The sequence below is a fragment of the Rhipicephalus microplus genome, chromosome 2 (genome assembly GCF_043290135.1).
Source record: "Rhipicephalus microplus isolate Deutch F79 chromosome 2, USDA_Rmic, whole genome shotgun sequence".
Lineage (NCBI taxonomy): Eukaryota > Metazoa > Arthropoda > Arachnida > Ixodida > Ixodidae > Rhipicephalus > Rhipicephalus microplus.
In genome coordinates this window covers 273,480,876-273,499,253 of record NC_134701.1, presented here as the reverse complement: position 1 = coordinate 273,499,253, position 18,378 = coordinate 273,480,876, and the positions used below count along the sequence as shown (strand labels likewise).

Here is an 18,378-nt window from a genome sequence, read left to right as displayed (position 1 = left end):
TTTCTTGCTTATAGGAGAGCGCGGTTCATTGGCATAGCTAAATAGGAAGGTTTCTCTCATAGAGTTTCCTAAAATTAACTAGAGGGGACTCTGTCGCTGCGATCGTTCAGCGACCATGGGAATTATGGGTAGTACACACATTCGCCTAGTCTTCGTACTTGCAGGTGGCGAATCTTACTTGCGGCTTCATTTATTGCTGTGTTTTGGTTTTCTTTTGGAAAATTGAACCCGTTTGAACTTCGTGACACGATTTTGAAAGGTAAGTTTAAAAGAATAAGGTCGTGAAGCGCAAACCGCTGAACATTTGCTGATTTTTGTTTCGTGAGAAAACAACTCTAAGTCACATGAACACACACGGAGCCAGAAGCAGGCCAGAAGTATGAAGATTAGACAAATGTGTGTACTACTCATCATTCCCATGCTCGCTGAAGCGCCGTGCGTTGCAGCTCCCATAGACACTAGCGCCAGAGTTCCCTCTAGTGTATATTAGGAAACTCTATGATTTCTCTCTCTTTATCTTTTCATTTCTCATTCACTTTCCCTGGTGTAGGATAGCATACCGGATGCTAGCTTGTTTGCTTGCTTGCTCCTCCTCTGTTCTGGCTCTTACCCACTAAACGGGATTGGCCGAGAAGCTGGAGGTAAATGTAAGTGAAAAATTAAGCGCTATGCGTGCGTTAACCTCCTTCCTCCTCCTTCAACCCACCCCGGTATGTTTATGTTATGGCGTGTATACGCACAGGCACGCATAAAAACGAATGCACGAACATGCCTACATGATGGTTGACCAAGCTCTTTTCTTCCCCCCCCCCCCCAAAAAAAATATATTAGCTACGCCCCTGGCGTGATCAGTCCAGTCTCTGATCCTCACCTCTCCGGGTCGAACTTCAATGGATTAGACCAAAACCGGTGGTCTCGTTGAATATAGTACTGAGGAACCATGAAGCAGGTTCCAGCCTTGAACTTTAACCCTTTGTATTCGAAGTCTTCCTTGGCCTGCCTGGTGACAAACCTAGAACCCGCACAAAGAAAATAATACACCATGCATGGCCAACAATGAACATCCGAAAATACTGCCGAGCAGGGAGACATATATATAAGTTTGCACACGTTCTATTAGATAAGTCAATTACGCACTAAAAATAGTTCACAATAGCACTTTATAGGACGTAGAGCCCATTGGAAGTCTATGGGAGCCTATGTAAGTCTGTTGTAGAGGGTTCTATATCATATTTCTTGAAACGAAATGTCTAACGAACTCATGAACCCATTCGAACAAGAGCTCGCTTGTTGTTGCTTGTCGCTGCATATATCAATATGTAGCAATTTATATCATTTTTATGGAGTCTACGAGATAATTTAAACACACATACATGAAAGAAAAGATACGGCCGGCGCCGAGATATTCGCCGTTTAGGCGTTTTTGTCAACGAACACAATCTGTAGACCACCTATATTTCTTTCATGTTAATTTTGGTGCTTGTACACCAATTTTTCAAGCTTTCTTTTGCACATCGAACGCTGCACAATTCTCGTTATCTTACTCATTGTCACGCAATAGATATTATGACAATGATACAAGACGTCTGCAGTGTTGTAGAGTGACAAAGAAAAAAACTTTCTTATTCCAATCTCCCATTATATGTATCAATATGTATCATCTCTTGTTAGCGTGTCTTCTCGTCGACTCCGCCTGCGGATGGTGTTTTCACTCGGCGCACGCGAATAGGCTGCTTCAATACTCACGTGAGACCTGGAGGATAAAGTCGCAGCGTTTCGTTCATGACTTGGTCCAGGTAATTGAGTTTCTTCATTACTGTATCGTAATCCAATTCACCCTGTTAGCACGTTGCAGAGAAATAAGAATAGCAAAATTCGATATACTTAAATATAGGCGCTCATTCACAGTAAAGCACACAGCTTTTGAGCTCATAATTTTTTCGAGCTCCTACTGATTAGGACTCTATTCTGACTGTATCGAAAATTTCACGCGCCAAAACCATGATAATATTTCTAAAGCCGCCGTAGTGGAGGGCTTCGGAAGTTTTCACCATCTGGTGTTTTCAGCGTGCACTGACCCCGCCCAGTAGACGGGCTTCTACCTTCTTGCCTCCATTGAAATGCGACTAAAATGCTCAGAATCCAACCCGTGACCTTGAGTTCAACATCCAAGCGCAATAAATACCCCACGACAGCATCTGTTGTAGAAAACAGATTGAAGATGGAGCTCGGAGGCGAGAAAGAAGAAGTAGCCAGGGGCACGCTCTGCATTTTTTTTTTCCTGTTCTGTCAGCAATAAACCGAAAACGTATTGGTTCTGCGGTCTCTCTGGTCCTTCTGAAACATGGTGCCGTGACCAGGATGATCTGAAGACAGACGCACAGACTTCAACCCCATTCGCAACAACAGGTTGAAGAACGAAGCAGCGGCGTCTGGCTCAAGGACGAATCGTCGAGAGAAGGACCACGACCGACGACTGTTGGCGACGCACATAAACAGGCAAGAGCTCTTTCAACACGTTAAGCATGAATAAAGAGGTCCTATCTAAGAAGCGGAAGACGCTTCGAGCAAATGTGACGACGCTTACGAGCGAAATTAATAAGAAGACAGAAGAAGACGCCGATCGAGCGCAACTTATGACGCTTCTGAACCAGATGAAGAGCGTGTCACAGACGCTAGGACAAGTTAACGAACAGATAGAACCGTTCATTGAAGAAGACGACGTGGAGGCAGAATTTGAAAGAGTTTTGCATTGTGAGATGAAGATCGTCACTGCAACGACAAAAATAGAGGAGCGATTACGCGAGTTAGAACAAGCGACGCAACTGACTACGAGAATAGTCACAGAACAGGCGAGTTCAGTGCAAGGTACTAACCAAATCTCGGAGACGCAAGAGCTTGTTGAGTTGCCACGCCTTGAAATGATCAAGTTTGATGGGAAAAAAACAGCATGGCCAAGGTTTTGGCATCAGTTCAAGACATGGTGCATAACAGAGCGAACATGCCGAAGAATCAAAAATTTAATTACCTTCTGGCGTCTCTGAGCGGGGAGGCTGCGTCCCTCATAGAAGGTTTGCAGTTTTCTGATCAGAATTAGGAGCATGCAGTCACTCTTCTGAAAGAATTTTCGGACGAAAAGATAATTTAAGAGAGACCTACATAAAAGAGCTTGCAAACTTGGAAGCAGTGAAGAGTTCTAAAGATGTAGATGGGTTGAAGAAACTCTTCCAAAAGTTGCAAGTGAACACACGAGCATTGCAGTCATTAGGAGTGGAAATGGGTAGTTACGCCACAGTGATAGCTCCTGTTGTAAAATCTGCGCTACCGGCGGTGGATATGAGGATTCAGATGAAGATAAAGGAGTTAAAGAAAGGTGACAACAGACCAGCAACTACGGAATCGGACTCAGCGTCAAGAGACAGCACGAGCAGTTTGAAAGAAATTATGGAGTTTTTAAACATATATATACGCAGCATGAGAAGAAACTCGAGAGGAAAAATACGACGTTACCCAGTCACCACACAGTATGAGGAGGACTAGAACATCTGCGCTTCAAAGCACCTCGATGAAAAAATGCATCTTCTGTGAGATGACTGGACACTACACGGAAGATTGCAGAAGAAGCATTAGTATGCAACAGAAGAAAGAAGCCTTGCAACGGGAACGAAGGTGCTTCAGATGCACCAGACCTCACCACACGGCGAAGATATGCCGCGCTAACGCACGCTGCAAAACATGCAAGGGAAGGCACGCGACATCCATGTGTCGGCCACGTACGCCTGCAGGAAAGTCAGCACAGCAGCAAAGCGGTAATGATGTTGAGCAAGTGCACAAAAGCGCGCAACCTGACCGGTTAGACACCAGCAAGTCCTGCAACATGCACGCACAGCAGTCTGATGAACACTGCAGACAGCCTTTTCGTGAACGGAGGGAGAAGACAGCGGGTGCTACGCACGGATTCTGCTGGACAACGGGAGTCAGTGGACATTCATCCTCAAAAGATTGTCAAGAAAATTAGCGTGCAAGGTAAAAAGATCCGAAAGGATTACTGTAGGATCATTTGGAGGAGGAGAGATGGAACTAGACGTGAAAGTCGTCGAGGTCAGCGTGAGGAAGGATCCCATCTTGGAGCAAGTCACGATTCAGGCACTGGAGATAGAAGTTATATCCTGTGACGTGCTACCATCGCCACCGTTGACAATACACGAAAGAGCAAGATCGATGGGAATTTGTTTGGCTGATGACAACGAGAATACGGACAAAGAAAGAAAAAATATGGAAACTTCTATATTAATTGGAGCAGATTATTACTGGACTGTAGTCACTGGTCGCATTTGCGAGATTAATCCAAAAGTAATGGCAATAGAAACACTATTGGGATGGACGGTCCAAGGTCCTGTAAAACTTCATTGTGTGCCGATGAAATCATCGATGGTTATGATATTTAAGGTCAGTACCAAGTCGGACGCAACTGTGGACGAACTGCAGAGATTCTGGGACGTTGAAAACATGGGCATCAAGGAGAAACCAGCAACAAAGATGAGTGATGAACATGTGCTAGAGTACGTCCGACAAACAATGGAGTTCAAGGCAGGAAGATACCAAGCACGGCTACCATGGAAGGAAAACGTGACATTGGACGACAACAACACCATTGCAGAGAAGAGGCTTATCCAGGTGACCAACAGTGAATTATGGTGGAAAGGCGCCACGTGGATCAAGAATGAAAAACAAAGGCCTGAGTATGACATCACGCAAGAATCGGACAGTGATGACAACAAAGACGAAGGAAATACCGTGACAAGCTTAACTACCACCACGGGTGAAGAAAAGATAATTGATGTGAGCAGATTTGGATCATACAAGAAAGCGTTACGATTTACCGCGTGGGTGATGCGTTATATAGGAAACCGACGAAAAAAAAGGAAAACAGGTTCGCTGACAGGAGAAGAATTGGACAAGGCAGAGTTTGTGCTGATAAAGCAGGAGCAGAAAACGCTACAAAATGCAGTGACACGAATATATGACAACATGAATCTGTACGGCACGAACATCTTCGAAGATGATCAAGGTGTCCTGAGAGTAAAAGGGAGGCTTCAGTGGAGTGATTTGAGCTTTGATGAGAAGCATCCTATTATTTTACCAAGAGAAGGTCACTTCTCAGAACTCCTAGTTCTGAACGCGCTTCAAGTAACAATGCACGATGGCGTTGCGGCAACATTGACACATCTAAGAACGAAGTTTTGGATTGTGCGTGCCTGACAGATGGTGAAATATGTGATAAAGAAATGCATCACATGTAGGAGATTCAATTCTAGACCAATGGCACAAGAAATTCCAACACTACCAGCTGACAGGATAACATAGACAAGGCCATTCGACACAGTTGGTATAGACTTTGCTGGACCGCTAAATGCTCGAAAGGAGAAAGGCGAAAAAATTACAAAGTTTTACATTGTGATATTTACGTGTGCAGTAACAAGAGCCATACAAATGGAGTTGGTCAAGAGGATGTCTTCAGAAGCGTTTATACAAGCATTCCGAAGATTCGTAGCTAGAAGAGTATTGTGTACAACTATTTACAGTGATAATGCAAGAGCATTCAAGAAATCTGAGAAAGAGATGAACAAGATATTAAAGATGGAAGATGAAAAGGTTCAACAGTATACCAGTAACCTGAAAATAAAATGGAAGTTTATTGTAGAGTTAGCTTCCTGGTGGGGAGAATTTTATGAAAGACTGATCAGAAGCTTTAAGACATCCATGGCAAAAACTATAGGTGCTCGACTTTTGGATGAAGAAAAACTACGGACTGTGGTTGTTGAAGCAGAAGGAGTACTTAACAACCGGCCTCTTATGTGTATGACGATCCTAACGAGCCACAACCCATCACACCGGCGGACGTTATAGGAGGCAGGCAAGCGATGAACAAGCCGGGAGAAAACAGACTCAAAGAATACAGTTTGCTGAATTACTGGAGTGCAAGAAAACAGGCAGTGATAACATGGTGGACCAGATGGAAAAAGGAGTACCTGAGGGAGCTTAAGTGTGCCAGCAGAAAAACAGAGCGTCATGCAAATGTACAAGAAGGAGATGTGCTTCTGCTTGGAGAAGCGCGAAAAAGAACTCGGTGGAAACTCTGCAAGGTCGAAAAGATTTTCCCAGGCAAGGATGGACTAGTGAGAACATGCTTGCTTCGTACACCTGAAGGAAAATTAGTCAAGAGGCCGATTCAACTGTTGTATTCGCTCGAAGATTGCTTCGGTTGAATCTGGCCGGCGGGAAGATGTAGAAAACAGATTGAAGATGGAGCTCGGAGGCGAGGAAGAAGAAGTAGCCAGGGGCACGCTCTGCATTTTTTTTTCCTGTTCTGTCAACAATAAACCGAAGACATATTGGTTCTGCGGTCTCTCTGGTCCTTCTGAAACATCTGTTCTTCATCTAGGTGAAGGGAAATGTTGCAGGAAAAATGCATGCAACCTCGTGATAATTGCGTACACCTGAGGGTGCTCTGGTCGTTGATGTCCTCAAGCATGATGCTCTAATCAAAAGGAATTCCTACATTTGTAATTTCGAAATATGTGCTTATAGTCACTAAGAAGCAAAGAATAAATAAAACCTAAACACGAGACTGCTGAGACAGGGGTTCAAAGTTTGCACAATGGTAGCCCGGACTACCATTTACTTAACTTCAGCTTTATACTATCAACTTTGTGTCGGCTCACGTTTTTATGCTCACGTCTACTAAGACATATTCCATCGCACAAGCAGTCATACGCCAGCTCGGTATTTATCAGAGGCGTTAGTGAGGGAAGGAGGGGGGCTGAGAGGGCTAGCGTGCCTTGACCTCTTCCCGCCTCCCCTCCCCCCGTAACTCCTTCACGGCCAGTTCTTGATAAAAACATATCATTTGAGTCGTCTGTATCACTAAAACTTGCTATCGCAAAAAATGTCTTTACTGAATTTCAACCGCTGTTAACTCGTATTCGAAGATGCGAGATTGAAAGGCGCCTCGTACAGCATAGTTTACGTGACATATTGGTTTTATATGTATTGACACCATTGTCGAAAAGCTAATTATACGCTCATTCATGAGTACACTCACTCAGACTCAGTCATTTTCAGATCGAGTCTTGGGGCTGAGTGTCAGTGAGTCCAAGTGGGTAATAAATACTTTGGTGCATTAGACCTGAGTGAGCCCGGTTGGGGAAAATCTTGGTGAGTCGGGCTCTAAGTGAACGCTAAACGCCAATCATATCTCTTGAGTGAGACTGACTGAGCTTTACGTTTCTTATCGTATGGCAATGACAGGATACGTAAGAAAGAAGGAACGTGTAAAAACTATCTTTTGTCCGGCAACAATAATCATCATCTGGTTTGCTCGCGATTTTTTTCGTGAAATCTCGGTGGCCGCCATTTTTCTATCAAGGATCTCACGTCACGTTGAGAGAAAGAGAGAGAGAAAGAAGGGAGAGGGAACGTAGGGAGGTGAACCAAGCTTTGGCTCGGTTGGTCCTCAAGAAGAAAAAGAGAGTTTTCGTGTCCTTGCGCATATGCGAGACTATAAGGCCAAGGTCCTAGGATGTCACGCTGACAACGCTAATGCCGTTTAGTACCTGGAAGTGACTGATGTGTGATGATAACGAAAGAAAAAAGCACGAGGAAGAGATAACGCTTACTACTTCGGGACAAAAATGCATTCATTTGACTGGTTCATTTTTTTTTTAGAGAGTAACTCATGATTGCGGTGACTTATTATATACATGTTTGCACAGCGCAACTGAAACGGGAACAGAGGAGGGGACACAATAAAGAAGACGCGCTCTGTCCCTTGCCCTGTCCCCATTCTTGTTGCACTGTGCAAACGTGTCGGTAGAGGCCCGGCGTCATCTACCCGTTAGAAGGATAGTTGCGGTAAAATTCCGTTGGGAAGTAACGAACAGCGTCAGTTGACACACCCTGCTCTCGCTTACCCCTTGTGAGATGACATCTTCGATTTCCTGGCGCGCCTTCTCTTGGATGTCCGGATGTTTCGCCATAGTAAACGTGAGGTAACTAAGGGAAGTGACTATCGTTTCGTACCTGCGTTGAAAGGCATATCGTGTCAGTGCTTTGTTTTCAGTATTAAAAGTTCTGTTGGTGTCATAACCAAATAAATATATTCTGAATTTATTTTGCATTACCACAGTAGTCATTGGAGTTAAATTTTTGTTGAGTGAAATTGCCTGTATCTCTGTGGGCTGTCTTTCTACGGACTCGTTTCAATAGCAATCATTACAGTCACTGGTCGCTGAAAAATCCTGCTTTATTCCTACCATTTGCCCGTTTCATTTTGAGATTAAGCAATCGACTGAACGAGACCAGGTTGTTCAACGCATATGTCTTACAATGCGGATCATCACGTCTTGCAAGAAATCTTATTCCCGATTATACGACATATCACATTACCAAGTGTGAAGCAGGGTTTCGCGTTCCTGTTACTAAGAATGCAACACACTGCCAAACTTTTTTTTAACACTATAGTGTTTTATACCGGGGTCTACTAACACTGCATTGACATATTTCCATCACGCAAATGACGTCAAAAAACCATGACTACGTGACCACACTAGCACGTGACCACATACATGAGCACACTGACTGAGATGGCCAAACTGACAACGCCACATGGCTACAACACATGAAATTACTGGATGGAGACAAGCCAGGCTCCTCAAGGGCCACGCACTTTCTAACGAATGCAGACATAAAGAAGCACCACCACACTCATTACTCTACAGTGTAAGAAGGCGTGTTTAACGACGAACATACGAGAACACCTGTCGAGAATTAAGAATCTGTGAAGCCTCGAGTGCAGCAACCACCAATGCAGGTGACTTCTTCTGTTCTTTGAGATATCAACAATTTAAAAAGCACACTATTACATGAAGCACCGTGCGTGTTAACTTGTCATCGTTGACAAGCATGTGTAACCCGCGTGAGTGTTGTTATAAAAAAACTGGGTGTTAGTCTTGACTTACCCAGCAATGAACAACGTGGCAGCGCTGGTTATTACTTCTTCTGTCGTTAAGGATCTTGTTTTGAGAATTCCTTAATGTTAAAGAAACTTCACATAAGAAATACGTTTCAGATAAAACATGAAAACATTCACACCTAATTTTTAACTATTCGCAACATATATACGTGTCACACAATGCCATTCGCAAAAAAAAAAGAACCCCGCTTGATCTAGTGCTGTAACGTCATTAGAGGCTGAATTGTAAGTGATTAATATATATATGCATAATTTATGCCAACTGCTGTTAACTTAATTAGCACGCGACTGCGCTAACGGAGAGAAATAGAAAGGGTTTCTTGGGTGAAAAACAAAACTTAGAGGTTGGCCAGAATAAATTGTCGGGCCAACTAGCTAGCGTTAGGGAAGGCTAATAGAATTTAGCCCTGTACTTATTGAGGAACCTCACCCTGATGAAGAGATGAATAAAAGTTAGCGCACAAGTGACAACTAATGAATTTTCTTGTGACAAAGTTTTCCTTGTCTTGAGTAAAGTTTGTAACGATAATTCCAACTTAAATAATCCTATTATCGATATTAACTCGGTGACCAACCACCAACATTGTACGTAGTGATGTGACAACCAGAACTCTGACCTAAAACATTCCGGGCTTATAAGTACAGTTAAAGCACGTTGAAATGTTGCTCAGAATTATGTACACAAATTACGACGTGCTAGTCAAAGCTTTCTTTTCATTTATCATTACTCTGCGTATTCGTAAAGTTCACCTCAACTAATAATATTAATTGGTAGGGTTTAGCGTCCGAAAAACACGATATGATTTTGAGAGACGCTGAAGTGAAGGGCTCCGAAATTTTCGACCAAGTATAAGGTTCTTTAACATGCACTTAAATCAAAGTACGCAGACCTCTAGCATTCTTTGCCATCCAAAGAAAATGTGGCCGCCGCAACCTTGATTCAATCTCGCGATGAGCGGGCCAGCCGTCTTGCGTCCCAACCAGTTTATCAGAGTGGCACTTACGTTTCAGAAATATACTATAGAGTGTCTATTCAGAGCTTGTTTAGGTGGCAGCCGGTATTCTGCTCAGACCGATGGAGGCGGAAATGTTGTAGGCCCGTGTGCTCAGATTTGGGTGCACGTTAAATAACCCCAGGTGGTCGAAATTGCCGGAGCCCTCCACTACGGCGTCTCTCATAATCATATGGTGGTTTTGGGGCGTTAAACCCCACATATCAATCAATCGTATTCTGCTCACAATACACTCGCAGACAACTTTTGTTGGCAATGGTGGGAATGCTACGGAGTTGACCTGGTAGTGTGCCACCGCTAAAGTATATTGGCCACGAGGGCCTCCACTAGAGAGGCCAGTGCGGCGATCGTTTTGACGTCACAGATAGGATGCGTAGTTGTGGAATACGGCAGCTTTGCTTTCGCGACACCACTTTCATTGTTCCCCGTGGCTGCACCGGTGCTTAGTCGCAATTTTACGATGCAAATTAAACACAAGAGTGCCACCAAGAGCACCGATTCGTAGTTTGCGGGCCCGTATTATCAGGTCTTACCACTTCTTTAGGCACTGAGTTTCAAAACGAAGGTAAACACGCATGGTGTCCACAGCGAAAGCGTGGGAAATGCGGTGCTCTAGCAGACAAAGTGAACCCGGCATCCTATGAGTGACGTCATCACGTAGGTGGCGCCACGGTATGTCCTCGAAACCAATAGTCTCACGATTGCGTCCATGTTTTCTGCGTGAATATCGTAAAAACGTCGCTTCATATTTTTATATAATTCTGTTGATGAAAAGACAAAGCACGCACCAAGGAGCTATTGATATTTGTTTTACTTTGTGCGGTGTCATTTCGCGATTTCGCATGCGTTAAAGCATGGCACGTTTAACACAGGTGAAATGACGTCTTACCCCCGTATTCACAAACGCTTCTCCACTCGACTTCCACCCTTCACTTGACAGACTTGAGCACTGTGTCACCACTCGGCAGAAAATGACGCTGCGCTTCTCAAGAATCGCAGCAGATTATAGCCAATATGCAGTGACTTACCGTTCTTATAGATGGCGCTTCCATCGGCTTTCTCAAGTGAAGGTGAAGCGTTGAGTGAAGGGACGTTCTAGAATACGTGGGTTAGTCTCCAGGTGAGCACTCGTCGCCCTCCAGCTTTTCCTGTCACTCGCCAAAGGAGCTTGTGACGAATTTCGCTTACAAATAGCTGCCTAAGAACACGGAGCAATTTGTATGCAGTGTTGTTATTTGAACACAGCCGTCATTCGAAACGCGAGCTGAACCGGACTATACTTTGTGGAAGATTACATTTTCAGTACAGTAGCTCTGCTCCTGTAGCCTTCCTTTCGTTGCCAAGACAAGTTGTCCGCTAGTGTAGTGGCAGGCAATTTTCATGCTTCCTGTGCTATACTTGCGTCAACTGCATTTGTCGCACTACTACAGGTTCTGAATAGTTTATTTTCGCAATTACTTCATCTACCTTGTGCCGCAAGGTGAAGGCCTTGCTAGTTTATCGCTTCGGGCTCAATTCATAAACAGCTTAGCTTGCAAAACTCACCATTTTCCCCTTTGCCTGAGTCGGCGCCGGTTTGGCTCTCGACGTACTCTGCATCGATCAAGTTTTGCAATATATCCGGCTTCCGGAGCTACAGCGATTAAAGAGAAGAGACGAGGTATTGCGATGAGAATTACCTTATAAGCAGATCTGCACATTCGCAACTCGCAAGGAATTTCGTGCAATTTTTTTTTTGATGCCATGGCTTACGACAATGAAGAATTACGCCTGAAGCTTTTGTAACGGGGGTGCAGAGAGAAAGACAAAGCGAGCGGGCGGGCGGGTGGGCGGGTAAAGGGAATTGAGAATTCTACAACCCACTCAATACGCAGCTAGCATTGTGTGACGCCTCCTTGTTCATTTGCAGTTCTAAAACGCTTTAAGCGCAATTTTTTCCTCGACATCAAGCCTGTCTAAGGTCAGTCCACAATGAACTTTCAAGCGCCGGCATTGCTTTGTGGTACAATACTAAACTGGCACGCAAGGGAACTAAGGGAACTATAGGCTGGAATCATAGTGTGTCCTTAGTGTTTTTTTACATTAGTTTTTTTTATTTCGTGGTATGGTGATTACGGACACTTATAACGTTGTTATCTCATAACGGCTTTCATTGTAAAAGAAAGCAAAGACGGCGCTATGCGCTGCCCTTGAAATCAAGTCCTTCCCTGGACTGGCTGCATACAACTGGAAGAACAAGAAAAAACAGGCTCTCTAGCTGCAGTTAGTCTTTATTGTTGGTTTTGAAAACTGGCGCCCCACTTTTCAAGACACATTTGTCTTTTTTTTTTCTTTTTCAAAGGACGTGATTGTCCGGCCGGGCCACAAGCTAGCAGTTTTCAGGGGTTGTCCCCTTTCCGCCGTCGTTTGGTCACACAAACGTCGAAGGCCAGGCCCCAGAATTATTCTTAAGGCTTTTGGTGTGAAGTTTTTTTTTTTTTTCAGCTATGGAAACGAAAAGCTTTAAAAGCAGTGAAGATGAAGCCAACCTAGTTAAAAATAATACTCTGAGCTAGCCGAAGAATCTGTATCCTTTTTGTAATTCACAACCTAGCAAGCATACACAGATCGCTTAGATACTAATGCACCTGCCCTGCAACGCAAAATTCATGCTTTTACTGTGCAAAGAACTGGCACACAGCTACTGCATACGTATTTCTCGCTTTTTTTTTTGCACGCGACAATTCGCTATTAGCAACACGTGTGAGCAATTTCTCCGCATGGAAGTGCCAAACGTTTGAGGAAACACCTCCCTTATGTTTAGTCACGTGAAAATTCATTTTTCATTCTGCCGTACCAAATAAAATGTGGCCGATTTGGTGCGAACGCTGACGCATATACACAAATTGTCGGTGAAATGCACAAATTTAGCTGTTCTTTTAGGGGCGAAGCTTCTTTAGGGGCGAAGCCGTGGGTTGTATGTCCCTTGTTTGTAGTATAGCCGCCTCTTGTTTAGTTCTTAAAATGTCCGCTGGATGGTGGTACTTGTATATGGTGAATATATGATGAAAAAAAAATGTAAGACGGTGGTACTTAGATTGTTCAATATATGGACGGACGGATGGATAGACGCAGGCTCACTTCGCCTCACTCATTATCATTTACTCCGTGGATATGCTGTGATTTTTTTTTCGATAACTTTTACGTAAATAGTCGTTGTGCAAAATGTGTAAGCAATGCTCTTCTCTGTTTCACGGTGTTAATCTAAACATGGTGAATCAATGGACAAATCTGTCGAATCCAAAAGCGCTGCAATTACGGCGATTCACTTTTGATACGACTTCAGAGGAGACCAAGCAATCTGCTAGCCTCTTGATTATATGCCACCGGCGATGGCCAATCCTTTTTTTTTTCTTACCGACGGGTCCTTTTTTCTGAGCTCCACGACCTTTGCCGTGTGCGCCGTGACCGTGTCAAACACGAAGTCTCCGATTGCGAGGGAAAGCCAGCAAACTATTTTGGTGATTGGTCCCAGGCTTGTAGTACTTTCTATGCAAAAGAGTGAAAAAATAAAATTGTCTAATAACATTGGTATTTATATATTGAAAACAAAACATAGAAACGAAGGCTACATTAGAGTCAGTTACGTTATTTGAAGCTAGCGGTACTTATTAAGAAAGACGAAGCCACACTAACATTTTTTCTTCAGTATTTTTTTAGTATTTCGTCGATATTTGAATATTATTGGGTGAAGGATTAAGGGGCAGAAATTGTTTTAAAGGGCAGGGGAACTCTGAATAGCTGTTTTTCTTTGATTCTGTCTAACCGAGCTTAAAGACGATGAATATAGATTTTGTCCTCGATATAGGTAGCAGCATCAGTGCAAAATTGTCCCATAAAAATGAATTCGCTCTATGTTTGTCTAAGAAAAAATCTAAGAAAAAATCTAAGAAAAAATACAAGCTCCACCACCAATAATGGGGCAACCGCGCCATTCGCCTGTGCGAGACAGCCTTGTTAGGTGGTTTCTATTCTAAAAGTAGGTACTTTTTGACTACTAATATAAGCACTATGCATATGTATGATTAAAAAAGATTGTCTTTCATACCTAAAATATATTGTTTGGTTGAGCAGTGATCTTATTGAAGTTTGACAGGAAGTTTAAGTTTCCGACCGAAAACCAGCTAGACGAACGTGTGTCTGCGGAAACCCACAAGGTGGCGGAAAGGTGATATCATGGCGTGCCCCTAGCTATCGGAATGTGCGCTTGGGTGAGGGGAGGGGGACATGCTGGTGAAAAAGGAAGCTGACAACAACCCGTTTGTAGCACGAAACCGCAAAGAGATCTGTTCCGTTTTCTCAGAAAGAAAGCTTCTTGCCGAAACATTTTTCCTGGTGTGGAGATTGAATCAGGGACTAACGCCTTTCTGGAGTGGTATTGCAGTATCGTTTGAGCTAATCAGGAAGCTAAGCTACCAATTCACCGGGCGAATGCATCGAAAATTCGAAACGAATGGAGTTACTTCATATCAGTTCGGCGCGAACCCGCTGAGTGGCGTAATGATTAAGTATAATTGACAAACACCAGTTTGTAGCAAGGAGACATAAGGATGATATGTGTTCACGTGCTTCGACTTGTCGATGAATTTACCGTCGCATTAGCTCAAATGGTAGAGTGACCACACCGGAATGGGGCTGGTCTCAGATTCGATCCCCGAACCAGGACGTTTTTTTTTTTTTGGCAAGTAAGAGGTTTTTTTCTCCGAGAAATTAACATAAACTTCTTTGTGGCTTCGTGCGGCAAATGGTGTGGTTGACAATTTCCCAATCTTCGCGCACGTGAGTGCGTGAGAAAACACCGAACTGAAAAAAATTCCACAGATCCCACGTACCTTGGGAATTGATGTTATACGAAGCATGCGTATCGAAGGTGACTATGTTGTGTTTTTTCTCTTGAGTGAAACATTATGAAGTGGTGCTAGAGAGATGTGCAAATGAATGCGCAGACATGCGTTGAACACGCGCATATTTGTTTTTATAAGACCAGTTGTTTACTGCTGCGAAACAATGAAAACAGCAGCATGAACATTAGCAACCGCTATGATATATTAGCAAAAGTTGATATGAAGCGCTGGTTCCCTTTAGGATGGTAGCCCTGGACATGGTATGTATTTTTCAACCTCAGCGGATGGAGCCTACCTGCTATTGACGTTAACCCACCGTGACGGCTGTATTATAGGAGTAGATATGTAATGTTCATAAAATTGAATAGCCAGCGCTGCAACTACTATTTACGTTCCACGAACATTAGGGTGCACTTGAAAACTAGTTCCGAGGCCTGGTGTGGCTCTTGGGTAAAAGCCTTAATTGCGACGCAGAATTCTGGGGAACGATTCCTGTTGGGACCCTGCCATTTATTCAATGCATTCATCGAGTCTATGCTGCCGATGTCAGCTTTTTTCTAAAGGGGCCCTGAAACACTTTTTCAAGTAATCATGGAATGAACTTCTGGAAGAGGTTATTGCCACACTAATTAAATGGCGCAAAAAATTCAAAAATTCGTCCAGTGCGAGTGAAGTTACGAAGGTTTGTCGCATGCTGCGATTGCATTTTCTCTTCTCTCGTCCCGACGAAAGCACTGGAAGCTAAGCAGGGAGGGATGGCAGGCGCAAATAAAAAGGTCACGCGCTCTTCGTGACCTTGATCACTTTTTTTTTCTTCGAATGCGTGGCTTTTCAGTGTGAGCGTGCGCACACACGTGGACAAGTCGTGGCCTCCCACGGCAATCTCTGTAACGATCAAGTGCGCCATGTTCAAATCCGCCAATGGCTGATAGATGGGCTTACCACGAGTGATTTTCGGGCTTATTCCGTAATTTGTTGAGAAAAAAGAAAAAAAATCGCTGACTTTGGTAATTAATTGTGAATTCCAGGCCCCGTGCTGCGCTACATATTTGGCTCGCGTGTTGTCGGGAGCCTCTACCACCTATAGCGCTTTCTGGCCATGCTCAAAAAGTGTTGCAGGACCCCTGTGCAACACTTTTGGGCATGGTAAAAAAAAACGCTATGGATCATAGGTAGGGGCTTCCGAGAATACGCTAGATAAATATTATAGCGCAGCATACAGCCTGGAATTCAAAATAAATTGTCGAATCAGCAAAATTTTGTTTTTTCTTTTCTCAGAAAATCACGGAATGAGCCCGAAAATTTCTCGTGGTAAGCCCATCTATCAGCCTTTGGCGGATTTGAACATGGCGCGCTCGGTCGTTACAGAGATCACCGCGGGAGGCCACATCTTGTCCATGCGTGCGCGTGCGATCGCACTTAGAAAGCCGCGTATTCGAAGAAAAGGAAAACAGTGCTCAAGGTCACGAGGCACCCGTGACGTTTTTCTTTGCTCCTGCCATCCCTCTCTGCTTAGGTTCCAGTGCTTTTGTCGGGACGAGAAATAAAGGGCATGAGATTGCAACGTGTGATAAACATTTGTAAGTTCGTTCGTACTGCAGGATGGATTCCTAAAATGTTTGCGGCATTATATTCTTGAAGCAATGAGCTCCTTTAGTGAATCTATTCTATGGTTTGTTGAAAAAGTGTTTCAGGGCCCCCTTAACGCTCACGCGTTGAAATTACCCTGAAGTCTGGTCTTGCCGCAGCTCGGTAGCTATAACTTAGCTCCAAAATACCTGTGGCGCGTACCGCCGCCCGTGGTATACGAGTGTGCGCTACCCATGTCTGAAGGCAAGGGTCTGACGTCGTACCATGACTTCAGCATTACTTATTACCAGACACCGCAAATATGTCAGACCCTCTTACCCTTCCATACTGATTTTGGTCTACCTAAATTTATGGACGTGATTACGAGAGCACCTAGGTGTAGATTAGATAGATAGATAGATAGATAGATAGTTAGATAGATAGATAGATAGATAGATAGATAGATAGATAGATAGATAGATAGATAGATAGATAGATAGATAGATAGATAGATAGATAGATAGATAGATAGATAGATAGATAGATAGATAGATAGATAGATAGATAGATAGATAGATAGATAGATAGATAGATAGATAGATAGATAGATAGATAGATAGATAGATAGATAGATAGATAGATAGATAGATAGATAGATAGATAGATAGATAGATAGATAGATAGATAGATAGATAGATAGATAGATAGATAGATAGATAGATAGATAGATAGATAGATAGATAGATAGATAGATAGATAGATAGATAGATAGATAGATAGATAGATAGATAGATAGATAGATAGACTGTGCTATTTAGATGCCGGGCATGAAGCTGTATTTCTTTGATACACTCTCATACCTATAGTTCAGCAACATCGCAGGGCCTGAAGACACGCCCGCTCAAGCATGTATTTTTCGTAGGGTTGCTATATTACCATGAACAAATTCTGCTAACTCTGATCACTCCGAACGTAGAGGTACTTCACTTTTTTACTGCCACACGAAAACAGCGACAACTTCGAACCATTCCCATCAAATCTGTTTAGTACACGCCCATCCGGGGGTTAGTGGTGACAGTAAATGGAGTACCTATGAAACAAAACACACAGACAGAGAGAGAAAGAGAGAGATGAGCGAAGGGAGAAGGAAATCTGTAAGCCGTTATTAAAATCTTTAGCTTCATGGTTCTTTTTATTGTTGTTTTTACGCGTCGTTAAAACTTACAACCCATTTTTCTTCAGGCCACCTTTCCCTGTTTTAATGAAGTCTACCATGTTTTGGGCTCGTAGCCACATATCCTTTGACCATGTACCGGTATCGAAATTTTATTGCTCAACGGTGCTGACGCATTTTGATGGATAGGCATTCAACTCTCGGAAACAAAACCCGTCATAGTTTTCGAGCGGATGCTGCTGGCTCGGCTCCATAGTGTTTGTATAGACGGGCGTTGACGATGAGAAAGCATCAAAGGTGTTTGTAGAGTGCTTCAAGTCGACATGTTTGTGCGATCATTGAAGGATATACTTCCAGTGAACGTACGACCTGTGCATGCTATATCACGCTCTAGCCTTCTATTTTTTTCATCCAGTTAATAAATCTTTTCACCATAGCAACTTGGTGAACTAAATGTACGCCTGGTTAACCTTATTTTCTTGCCTATTCGCTCTCTCCCTCATTTTTCTGTGGTGATGATATGACACTAAATCACCAGCAGGCTACTTGGAACGCTGCAGCACTTTAGACAGCGCGCAGCTCGATCACACCTTTATGTCACATATCATTCAACAAACGCAGCTGTCCTGCGCCAACTCCAGAGATCGACTCTAAGCAATGTTTGAATTCACGTAAGAGATATGTAAGGCAGGAAAGCTCTCGTTT

At 43.4% G+C, this 18,378-nt stretch overlaps 1 protein-coding gene across 1 annotated transcript in view; it reads right to left on the bottom strand.

Moving 5' to 3' along the window:
- The window catches only part of LOC119169217 (cytochrome P450 3A14), a 34,157-nt gene that overhangs the window by 4,490 nt on the left and 11,289 nt on the right, over window positions 1-18,378 (bottom strand). The window contains exons 7-12 of the mRNA XM_075881854.1: window positions 13,445-13,575; window positions 11,593-11,680; window positions 9,021-9,090; window positions 7,974-8,082; window positions 1,747-1,838; window positions 872-1,012 (exon numbers count right to left, since the gene is read on the bottom strand). Coding sequence (XP_075737969.1) covers window positions 872-1,012; window positions 1,747-1,838; window positions 7,974-8,082; window positions 9,021-9,090; window positions 11,593-11,680; window positions 13,445-13,575 — 631 coding nt within the window. The remainder of the gene's footprint in view (window positions 1-871; window positions 1,013-1,746; window positions 1,839-7,973; window positions 8,083-9,020; window positions 9,091-11,592; window positions 11,681-13,444; window positions 13,576-18,378) is intronic.